The 12277-nt window shown below is 40.6% G+C and overlaps 1 protein-coding gene across 12 annotated transcripts in view; it reads left to right on the forward strand.

The window, feature by feature from the left end:
• Positions 1-12277, forward strand: part of Fmn1 (formin 1) — a 370679-nt gene that overhangs the window by 155405 nt on the left and 202997 nt on the right. For 3 of the 12 annotated variants that reach the window (XR_004118764.1, XM_031371372.1, XM_031371373.1), the window contains one exon: positions 9902-9962. The exons of the other annotated variants lie outside the window; for them this stretch is intronic. Coding sequence is in view for 2 of the 3 variants with exons in the window: in XM_031371372.1 (XP_031227232.1) it covers positions 9939-9962 (24 nt within the window). In the remaining variant the exon portion in view is untranslated. The remainder of the gene's footprint in view (positions 1-9901; positions 9963-12277) is intronic. 12 annotated transcript variants of the gene reach the window in all.

Below are 12277 nucleotides of genomic sequence, written 5' to 3' on the forward strand. Positions count from 1 at the left end.
TTTTGTCTTAATTTTCTTTATTTGGTACAAATATAAATGGTAAACAATCTTAACTGAGGAATGTGGTTTTCTGTCTGATAGGGAATCTGGTTTCATTTTAGAAGCAATTCCTAGATTTACCACTAGGGGTCAGGCTGACCCTTTTACTTTTTGAACCAAGTAAGCTTTTAAGCTAAAATTTTTATTCTTGAAACAAATGGAATAAAAAGAAAAATAGTGTGCATGTTTATATACAGTACAGAGATAAGGCTAAAATCAATCTACAGAAATGATATAGCTTCACTCTCAATTAAATATATCTTTCTGTGTATTCATCCAGATACCCATTATGCATGACAAAAGAAAAAAGGATGCATAAAAAATGAGTTAAGAGACTATTTCATTTAAATATATTGATTTAACTTAAAATACATTTAATTTTTAAAATCTATTTCATTTAAAAATAGAAAAGGGAGTCAGAGATTTCATTCACTGAGTCATTCTTTCAGTAGTATTAGTAAAGTTGATGAACTGAATGAACTGGTTGTTGGCACTGTGCAGCAGCTAGAGGAATCAAGACAGACTTTTGATGCATTGGGATGAGGAGACGAGAGGAGATGAGGGGAGAGGAAGGGAAGGAGAAAGGAAGAATATGAATATGACAATATCTGTCTCATGGGATGTTCATGCTGAGTGTTTCTGATGTGTGCTCTGAGAGGTGTAACTTTGGAGAGAAAATAGAAACTATTAGGAACTGACAGTCTGAGTGGAGTGTAAGGTGTGAAGAGTCTGGCAATTCTAAGGGACCACAGAGAGCCTGGTCACCAGAGCATGGTGGTGGCAAGCAGCTGAAAAATGAAGCCTTTTTTTTTTTTTTTTTTTCCGAGACATGGTTTCTCCTGGCTGTCCTGGGAACTCACTCTGTAGACCAGGCTGGCCTTGAACTCATAAATCCACCTGCCTCTGCCTCCCAAGTGCTGGGATTAAAGGCGTGCGCCATCACTGCCCATCCAAGCCTTTTTATACTGTGTGTTAGAATAGGAAAGTCATTTTTGCCAAGTCCTAGGTTCTGCATTTACGTGTAGGTGAGACCTTTTTCAAGTCCTCTAGTTTCACCCTCAAGACAGTGAGGCCTGCCAGCTGGTAAAGAAGAGGAAGAGGCAGATCTGGGTTCCCGAAGCCCTGGTTGTGGCTGAGGAGTTGGATTTTAGGACATAGAGGGGCAGCTGGGAAGGTTAACCATCCTTCAGGTCATATGGCTTCGAAGTGCAGGCATGGAGGATGAGCTACAGTTGCTGGCCAGGAGCACTTGTATTGTACCTGTGCCAGTGGCAGCTTCTGCTGGAACCAGAGCTGCTGAGGTTCTCTCCAAAGCGGCAGTTCTCATCCTGAGGTCCCAACCCCTTCAGTAGCCATGTATCAGATATCCTCCATATCAGTTATTTACAATTATGATTCATAACAGCACCAAATTAGAGTTATGAAGTAGCAATGAAGTAATTCTATGGCTGGGGGGTCAGCACAACACGAGGAACTGTATTAGGGGGGATGCAGCATTAGGAAGGTTGAGAGCCACTGCTTTAAATATTTTCAGCTTGATGCTGCCTGTGGTGTCTAGGATCATGTAAGCACACAGCAAATATTTCTCCAATGGATTACTGGGGAGGAAAAGGGTACCTATAACATACTACTGTATTAAGTGACAACCGGACATGCTTTCCATAGGCAACCCCATTAAACATACGCCACCAGACAGTTGTGTCCATATACTGGAGCAGTTTCTTACAATATCTGTAGGAATCTATGACATGCAACGGGGTGGGGTGTGGGGTTTTGTTTGTTTGTTTGTTTGGTCTTGTTTTGTTTTTGTTTTAGCTCAATGTTCCATCTACTGTATAGATATAATAAACAAAATTCAAAGTGTTCAGAAAACACACAGTTTTCAAGTTCAACAGAGGAAGTTCAGGGGTTGAATTGCTAACATTTGCCCTGTCCCGACACATAAAGCAGTCAGTTTTACATGACCTAACTGAATAGGTTCACCTTAGAAGACAAGGACATAGTTGTGGGAGCGGGGAGGCTTCTCTTCTGCATGGACCATCCTCCGAGATGCTTTCTGAGAGAGTGCATGTGAGACTGTCACAAAACGTCACCTGGAGACTGAAACGCAGACTCTACATCACTCTTCATAGAATTGTTGAAACGTCTCATGACTCCAGTGGGGACACTTTTCCAGCTTTCAGAAAAATCTATGAAGTATAAATCATTGAAAACTGCTTACTCAACTCAAGTTAATACTCCCTGTCCTAGTGAATAAGCTACATGGATTATTAATTTTTTTTTCTGACAGCCCAAATTAATGTTTTATCCCTTAAAACATAATTATGGCTGACTATTGGTTATATTAGTCCTTATATTGCAGGCCTTCCTAAAGTCCTTTGTAGTCCTGCTTGCTCATAAATTGTGACGGCAGTTTTGCTCCTCCTTCTTGTCCCCTTCCTCCTCCTCCCTCTCTTCCTTCCTCCTCCCATTCCTTCTGCTTTCTCCTCCTTCTTGTGCAATGCATCAAATCTACTTCATTAATTCTTTACAGTAAGAATTTATTTTTCCAGTTACAGGAATGTGGAACTGTGGGCACAGATACAAATACTGGAGGATGATTAGAAGATAAATCAAATATTTAAGTTGTGTTTATTACATATCTTTTCATAACAAATGTATGATTGGGTAATTTCTTATTTCTCCCACAAATACAAGCTTTTAAAGTTACCACTGCTAGGCATGACTGCTCTTTCCCCACCTCAGACTCGTGGTGCTCAGGAGGCTCAGCTCTTAAAGCTGGTCTCACAACAAACCGCATCACCTTTTAACTATCTTAAGTAGTGAGAAACCTGTGATCATTAGGATGCGGAACAAGGCTTCCTTTTTGATATTCTGTTCTGAGTTCATAAAGTCACATTGGATCCTGTCTCTGATGAATACAGAATTACAGGATCATGATTTTTCAGTGAAATCCTAATGTTCCAGAGGAGTGGCTCACTCTTAATAGTTGAAATGCCAAAAAAACAATGCTTTTTTTCCTCTCAAGGTGAAACAGTGGTAGATGGACTCCATACTGGGGAGGGGAGAGAACAAGGTTGCCTTACAAATCTGGCAAGATCAGCCACACCAGGAAAACCAAACCCAATGATGTTTTATGGGTCTGAATTTATGTGAGTGCCCAGGATCAAAGGGCTCAAGTCCCCCTGGACTACAAGGCCCATAGTTCATGGCAAAAACTCATCAAAAAGAACACTCTAGTCGTTTAAACTTTTCATTTTAATCAGCCCCAGTAATAAAAGAGCCTTTAGGTGTCCAAAAACATTCTGCAAGATCAAGAGGTTGTTTTCTCATTTCTCGACGCAGCTTTCTTATTGGATCCATACAGTGCCTGTGGCCTCAGAGTGTCAGAGGGCCATTGACGCCACACTGTTTGCCCTTGTGGGATGGTTCCTTTCGGTTCTTCTAACTGTGCATTATGTGATAATAAATTACGGCACCTGACGGAAGAACCGTAAAATTTTCACACCATTTATCAAGCTCCTTCGGCCATTTAAAGCTAGGCCTCTGACAGCAAGGCCGGGGTTAGTGTTTAGACAGAAACTCAGCCCACTGCCCCGTGCCTTGACTAGCACCAGGAAACAGCTCTGTAGAGGAGAAAGAACGCAGGACTTCAGAGTCAGAAGATGCAAACTTAGACTTCACGGTCAGAAGATGCAAACCGAGGCACAACCCGGCAGACACTAGCCACAGTTGGGCTTTTTGACAGTACCTCCACCACGTGTCTTTCAGAATTCACGGGGTTGAGATTTGTGAAGTTGCTAATGCTGCAGAAAGAACAGTGAAGTTGCCAGTTCCTCTCCTGGAAGCTGTTGCCTATACTTCTGCAGTGTCTTTCCCATCCATTCAGGTTCAGCTTTGCCTCACTCTTGGCCCTCCCTAAGGGCTTTAGTCACTTGGCCTTGTTGCTTAGGGATTTCATGTTTACCTCTGCCCTGGCAGCTTTCCACACGTTTGTTTGGATTCATGTCTTCCCCTGTGCTCCAGCATTGCATTTCTGACTTTTTCTGGAATACTGGAGAAGGTTTTTAGTATCTCATTCTAAAATTTTCAAAGCCAGAGCACCTGAAAAACCAGTAAGCCTTTGGTTTCTGGGGCTCCACAATATTGGTTAGTGCCTCCTTCTGGTTTATAGCATGATTTACAGAAGTATCTTTCCATAGCTGCACTGTCTATTTGAGGTTTCATGGTTTTTCCTAGAAGTCACACCAGAAATCTTGGATGAATCTTTACCATCCCTTTCTCCATCAGCCAATGTTAGATTGGGGAAGGCTTTAAGGAGTGGGCCCTTTCCCTACCCCCCTGATAGATCCTGGGAAGTTACACTGCCACAGCTGTGTAACCACCGAGGAGACCTAATGAAGAGTTCCAAGTCCAATGTCACACAGTTTCAGCATCTTCTTGATGGCCAAATGATGCTCCTTGTAGCTCCCCTAGTCCTCTGATGTATACATCCTTCTGACAGCCTCACTCTATCGAGTGAGTTTAGTTAGCGCTTTAGCTTAGCTTACACACATCCAAGCCCTTCTTAGTTCATTAGCCGTCACTAGTAGCCATCTCCAAGGGCTCCTGGTTCCCACTTAGGCTGGTGCTTAGAACCTTCGGACTTCAGCTTCCTTTATAACTTCACCATTTGCCTATGACTCCATTCTTCTTTATTGCATTTGTGCTTACGGAGTCCAGTGAGAGCTCACTGGGATATATAAAATATTTCTCTTCTCTGAAAGCATGGGCTCTTCGTACCGTACTTATGCACCTAGCAGATGTTTGAACATTGTTATCAGCACATTCTTGTCTACTTTCCTCTACCTGCCCCCTTCAGTGCCTCCAACAGGAGAGACTGAAGCCTTTAACAAAGAGTAGACACTTGTTCTCTTCATCGCTGTAAGATATGCGTTAGTGAATAAGTTAACCACAGTAGTTTTTTTCCCTCCTTTTCCTTTCCCTATAGTAGAATAGTCAGTGCTTTTCAAATTAAGAGACAACATGAAGCAGTAGTGGGAGAACCATATTCCCAGAAAGGTTTTTTGTTTTTGTTGTTGTTGTTGTTGTTGTTGTTGTTTTAGAGACATGTTGATAATTTGTAATTTTTTTTACTGGTAGAATGGTGTTTGTACCTTGAGGTCATCTTAGGTGGATAATAATCATAGGTTCTGGATTTAGGCAGTTATTGTGAGTGGCCATTTATATTAGATAAGGTGTCTGTCACATGTCTGCATCCATTTGTGAATTCTTTATAGATGAAAAACTCAAAGCTGTTGTAGGGTGTAGCTTTAAAGCTATTTTTTCTCTACATCTGATGGAGATGACCCAGTTCCAAAAGGAATAAGGTTACCATCGATAAAACAACCAACCACCCTTTGAGAGTCACTGTGGACTGGTTACAACCAGTTAGCAACAGGAGAGCCCAAGATGACCTGACAGAAGCATTGTGGCTGGAAGCTAAGTCTTCGCTCAGCTCGTTGCTCCATCCCAGCTGTCACATGGACCTATGGCTAGGAAGATGGAGGAAGCACTGGTTTCACCGTAAGTGGAACAAAAGCCATCATACACCCTACACTGGAGGGTGATGCTGAGTATAGACTGTCTGACATTTAAACATAGGAGCTTAGAGACCATGTTTTCAGACAGATAAATAGAACTGAGCACATTTCTGTTAGAAATTCACAAATCAATTGAAGAAGAATGTGGCCACATCTTTGAACCATTTATTTGGATTAATATTTTTTAGCAAATAATTGTTCTTAAGGTCAAAATTTATTGTGTGTTTTCCCCCTCCACTCTCATTCTTTATCACGTGTGGATTGCTTTATAAGTCTCAGATGAACGTCTATAGATTTGTGAGCTATGGCTAAGTGTTCACGTTTACTGTTCTTTTTACCTCAGACTCAAATCTTGGACTCCAATAGCATTGCTCACTTGTAGCTCATTAGCAACCTCATTACCTAGAAAAGAGACAGAGAGCATGCCAGCCATTGGTAATTAATACTTCTTGGAATCCTCCCCGCTTCAGTTTCCCCCCAAACGCTGCATCCAGGTACTTCGGATTGCCAAAGATTTTTAAGAAAAACATTACCCTGACATCAAGAGAACATTGCTGAAGACTGCTAGAGGATATTCACAGCAATCCCAAGATCATAAAACCAGTCATGCTGAGGCGGAAAGATGTTTCCTCCTTGATGAACTCTGTCTGTAAAGTTGGATTATTAGTATTTTCATCACAGATAGGTCATGTTTGAACTTAATGCTACACTATTGTTACCTATGAATAATTAGTTAAAAGCCCAAAAAAATCAAGAAATCAAACAAAAATGAGAAAGCGATTCGGAATAGTTTTGCTTTGTTTTGTAACAAATATAGTTGAGATTAGGTTGTTTTAACAAACTTTGGAAGAAAAAGTCATCTTCTTGCCAATCTCTATAAAAATCAAAATTCTTTTCTTCCAAACACCTCAACCACCCTAACCAGTTTCATATGCTGTGTGGATACCGTGTTCAAGTGCATGCAACCAGGAGACCTTCTCCGGCTGTGATGCACACTGCAGGAAAGGGGATGGTCCAACTTGGAATTCCTAGTAATCTAAATATTTAGAGTGTGCATGGTTTGTAATTGTTTAAGGCGGATAACTGGCATAGTCAGTTGGCCAGCTCATTTTCTCCTGAAGGGTACATGGTAGAAGACTGAGAAGTGATCCCTTGTAGCTGACACGCCCATTTTATAAGATGGCAAAAGGACCTTCATGTGGAACAGCATAGCTGTCTTGTGCTTTGATGGACTGTTACAAAGTTGACCCTCTGTCCCATGCTAGTTATTAACCTTCTTATGACATGTGAAGGGGTTAAGGCTGGACTCTCAGGTAAGACTGCCTCATCCCGAACCCTGTTCATATGTGCAGCTATAAAGTCTAAGATGAGTTGTGGGGAGGAAAAATAATAACCATCCATAATCCTCTGTCATAATAAATTTGAAATGATATTTAAACATTGGGCAGAATTAAGATATATGATGAAAACATTCTGTACATTATACTTCAGTTTTGATCAGCTAGCAAATAAGACTTATTTAAATTCATGTCATCTACTTACTTAGGGTAAAAACTGGTCTTGTAGCAATTATCCTTTGAAAGTACAAATTACAGAGATGAGTATCAATCAGAATTAATAAAGTTTAATGAAGAGAGGATGGAGGAAGGAGAATGTGGTTTGTCTATATTCCAGGAGAATAGAATCAAGTCAAAATAAGATCTGATCCCTTCTAAGTTCTTCTGACAGCATCTTTCTAGAATGGCATTTCATGTGAATCTTGATGTTCCAAGGATCATTAGCCATCTAGTAATCAGAACACATGTTCTGCCAAAGCCAACTTACTATCTTAACTGTTTAAGGCATCAAGTGCCCTAGGTTTATAAATATATAATTAAAGCCCCTACTTAAAAATAAACCTAGATGGGAGATTTACATTTTTTCTTAATTCATGTTTATACAAAGAACAAATCTGTTTTTAAATAGTACATCAGTTCTCTTTGAGCTCAAATAAATTGGTGTGACACTTTGCTAAAACCATTTCTAGAAACAATGGATATTGATGCCCTGTGGTCAAGAAACCCTTTCTGTGGAGTTTTAAAATTGTGCTGTTACTCAAAATGCAACTATTTTGTGGCCCCACTGCTGTATGCAGGCTGGGTCACTGTGGATACACTTTGTAGCTTGTATCCTATGAGTTCTAAACATGCAAGGATCCTATATGAAGCGATTCAACTCAAGAAATATTTCTGCCCCATCTGAAATAGACCCTTAGATGTCCATGCTCTGGTAAACTAAATTACTTTTGTACAGAAACTTAGAAATATTCTTTTCACTACAAAGGAAAAAAAAAATCCATCATCCACATTGTCTTGCACGCTGTGTTCACTTCGGTGAAAAAGACTGAGAAAAACAATTCAAAGCGAAAGAAGATTTGTTTGGGCTCACCATTTCAAAAGTTCCTGGTAGGCCAGCTTTATTATTGCCGACCCAAGGGTGTAGTTGATCAGAGTAAGTCATCTCACAGTAGAAGGGAAGCTGAGAGGTACAGGAAGGGACTAGGACAAGATACAGACCCTGAGGACTTACCTGTAGCCTGCAGCTAGGCCTCATCTTCTAAGCTTCTAGGCCCTTCCTAATGCTGCCACAACTAGGTTTCAATAAAAGACCCAGGGCTAGGTGGATGAATCTAATGTCCAAGTCATAGTAGGTGCTATGTCAAGGTTCTTTTTGTTATTCAAGGCATTTCTATGCCCATTTTCATCATTTTGTTGTCTGTTACAATGAAAGAGAATTGAGAACTACAAGAATCAGTGTGTGTGTGTGGGTGTGTGTGGGTGTGGATGGGTGGGTATGTGATAGCACACATGTGTTTAAAATAGCTGAAGTATATTCATCAAAGTAAGTGTTTTCATTCTCATTATTTAATGATGTTAGAAGAACAGTACTTTGAAAATTCTTAAGCAGAACTGTGGCATCTGTTCACAGTTATGGCAATCTTTGGTGTACTGAAGAATGTTTATTTTGACCAATTCTGGCTCACTTCGTTTGTTGACTCTCTTCTGGGCCCTGTGCATATTATATAATAATTTAGCTAAAAGAGCCAGTAGACAAAACAAACTCAATGCTGTCTGTATGAGATGAACCTAGAACTTTGGACTTCTGAGTGCTAGGATTTCATGAGATTTGGAGAAAAGATCATTGCCACCATCAGCTGTGTCCTTACCAGGCATAAGCTTGTTGAAGCACCATCATAAGGATGGGTCAGCCCTGTGTATAACAGTCCTTTCAAGGACACTGCTCAGTCATCACCCTTCTTTTTCCTTTTTACTAAGTGAACCCAGTGCTCCCATGCAAAGTAACTAGAGATTTCTCAGGACTGAAGATATTAGAAAACTTCATTAATTCAGCAATATCCACTTTAGAGGTATATAAAAGAACAAGAGACCAAAAAAAAAAAAATGACCTCAAGAAGTTGACACATATTTGGATGGGAGAAAAATGGAGCAATGGAGGCAGGATAATCTTTAGAAATAGCAAGAGGACCAAGATTCTAAAACCACCGTAGAAATCTAAAGTTCCAAGGGAGAATGAGGGGAAGAATATCTACTAAGCTGGGTAATTTTGGGGTACCTTAAGCTAGTTGTATGAGAATTTTCAGTACAGTGATGCCAGCCTAAACTAGACGGTTGAGAAAGTTTGCACAGGGATTTGTAAACACAGCAGGAAGCTGTAGCCCTTTGTAGCAGTGTTTGTGAACAGATTAGCAGTTTTGTCTCGATAAGGGGGCAGTTACAAGTCAGTGTTCTGTGTATTGGTTTGTTCTTACTTTCTTCCTCCTTCTCTCTTCTCTCCCTCCTTCCCTCCCTTCCTCCTTTCCTTCTTTCCTTCCTTCTTCCTTCCTTTTTTTTCAAACATCTCCAAGGCAAAGAGAAACAAAAAATGCTTCAGAAAAATCTCAACCGAATGTGTCACATGCATACAAGTTATCCTGCCTTTTTGTGGCATGTACAGTACAATAAAAACATTCATCCTCGTCATATACATATTCAACTTCATATAAGTTGTGTAGTTAAGAATGGATTTTATTCAGCCACAGCGTTTTTAATGTCTCATATGCTACCACATAAGCATAAAGCATAAACATTTATGCAGGGGACTTCTGGGTCATAGTCTTAGCTTATGAATGAATACGAATTTTCATTCCCAGCAAACTGTTAGGTTATATCTGATACTATATAAACACAGTGTTTTTCAGCAACAATATTTATTTATTTATTTATTTATTTATTTATTTTCAGTTTTTCTGAAGCTTGTTCTAAATGCTTTTCATTTTCCATGAAAACTGTATTGGGAAGCAAGGTAAGCCAGAGAATCCTAGTTTTACAGATTAGGAATTTTTGCAAGAATGAGAAGCAAATGATACTGATAGAGTTATAATCTTCATCTTGGACCCCTGAAGTGTATGAGACAACTGATTTAATTGCACCAGGGAGCAATTCTGTCTGTTTTGATTGGTGATGTTCTATGTAACTAAGGAAAAAATAAGAATATGTTGTTTAGAAGCCAATTTAAAAAACCGTAAGTACTCTTTTACACTAATACTGGTCTATTCTTGAGGCTGGATTAAAAAAAAAACACTAATAAAAAATCAGACATGGTACTGCCACTCCCATTATGAGTTCAATGCAACTGCTCTTTCTCACACTCAATCTTCACAAGAATGGGCCCATCTATAGCCAACTTTAGATTGGGGATGGCTTCAAGGAGTTGGCCCATTCCTGTCCCCTACAGAACTAGTGGCCATTGATAGATCCTGGGAAGTTAGAAAGCACGGGCACAGCTGTGTAACCACTGAGGAGCCCTAATGGAGAGTTCTAAGCCCAGGCTCACACAGATGGCCCTGCTTAAACTCACTGGGTTAATAGAAGCATGTGAATATGGCAAAGGGACTTGTAGGGAGGAGCTAGAATTGATAGGGGTAGAGAGGGACGGGAATGGTGAGAGAGTAATCAGAATGGAATGTATACTTGTATGAAAATGTCAACACAACAATTTTAAAAACTTGTTCAGTTGATAGATGATGTTAGATTTATTTTTCTCTCATAATTGTGGAAACTTTTTGAAAAATAATTTATTCTCTTATATGTTACATCCCAAACATGGTGTCCCCTTCCTCTGTCTGTCCCTCACCTCCTCCATCCCCCACATCCTCCAACTCCCTCCTCTTCTCTTTCCCTTTAGAAAAGGGCAGGTGTCCCATGAATGCTAACTAAACTTGGTATATCAAGTTGTAATAAGATTAGGCACCTCCATTCATATTGAGGCTGCGTGAGGCAACCCAGTAGGATGACAATGGCCTCAAAAGCAGGCAAACACACCAGAAACAGCACCCCCCCCCAACTCCCTCTATTAGGAGTTTCACAAAAATAAGCTACACAACTATAACACATATAGAGGGCCTGGGTTAGAGCCATATAGGCTCCTTGTTTTCTGTTCAGTCTCAGTGAACCCGTATGGGTCCAGGTTTGTTGATTCTGTGGGTTTTCTTGCCCTGTCCTTGACCCCTCTGGCTCATACAATCCTTCCTCCCCATCTTCAGCAGGATCCCCCAAATTCCACGTATAGTTTGGCTGTTTTCTCTGCACCTGTTTCCATCAGTTGCTGGATGAAACCTCTTTGGTGGCAGTCGGGTTAGGCACCAGTATGTGAGTGTAGCAGAATATCACTACGCATCATTTCATTGACTTTTTTCTTTTTGCCAAACATGTTTGCTTCTGTTCTAGGTCTCTGAGCTTAGGAAGCTAGCCTAGAGTTTCTGGTTCTTTAGGTAGTGTCAGAGATGGGCTCTCTCTCATGACATGTGTCTCCAGCTAGACTAGTCATTGGTTAGCCACTTCCACAACTTCTGTGCCACCTTTACCCCAGCACATCATGTTGTCAGGACAAATTGTAGTTCAAAGGTTTTGTGATTGGGTTGGTGTCCTAAACCCTCCGTTGGAATTCTTGGCTCACTATAGGGGATGACTAGTTCAGGTTCTGTATGTTCCATAACTAGGGGTCTTAGCTAGTGTCACCTTTATATATTCTCGGGAAAGGTTGAGACTCTACTTACTTTTGAAGTCTCTCTGACATCTTAGACCTTATACAGTGGGTACACCTTTTGGCTGGGACAAACAGCTTTTGGAAATGCAGGGAAGCATTTTAGGCCAGGACCCAGGCTGCAATGTCTTCTTGTTTATTTTTTCTGTTGATGACCCTGCAATTTAAAACCCATTCAATGGTAGATCTATCCAGTGACTAATCCCTGGGAAGGCTTGAAGTGTCAAAGAGAAGGTGGCTGTGGCCTAGGCACACATCATTGGCCATTTGCTCAAATAATGAATCTGGAAGGCCAAGTACCTCCTGGATTACTCATATAATGAGTTTAGAGAGAGTCAATGGGTGCTTGGGGCCTAGACCTGATTATTGCTGGTATAACAAAAGCAACATGGATGACCTGGGGTGCCTTTGTTGAACAGATCAGCACAAACTTGCTGATTCTTTATCCACGGTTATCAAGTAAAAATTTAGATGTGAATAGCACCTGATAGTAGCAGTCCTATAAAGCCTTGCCAGCTCAGCTATACTTGAGGTGACAAAGGACGAGAATACACTGCTATTTTGTCCTTCAAACT

This window comes from Mastomys coucha, unplaced genomic scaffold (assembly GCF_008632895.1).
Source record: "Mastomys coucha isolate ucsf_1 unplaced genomic scaffold, UCSF_Mcou_1 pScaffold15, whole genome shotgun sequence".
In the NCBI taxonomy this organism is placed as follows: domain Eukaryota; kingdom Metazoa; phylum Chordata; class Mammalia; order Rodentia; family Muridae; genus Mastomys; species Mastomys coucha.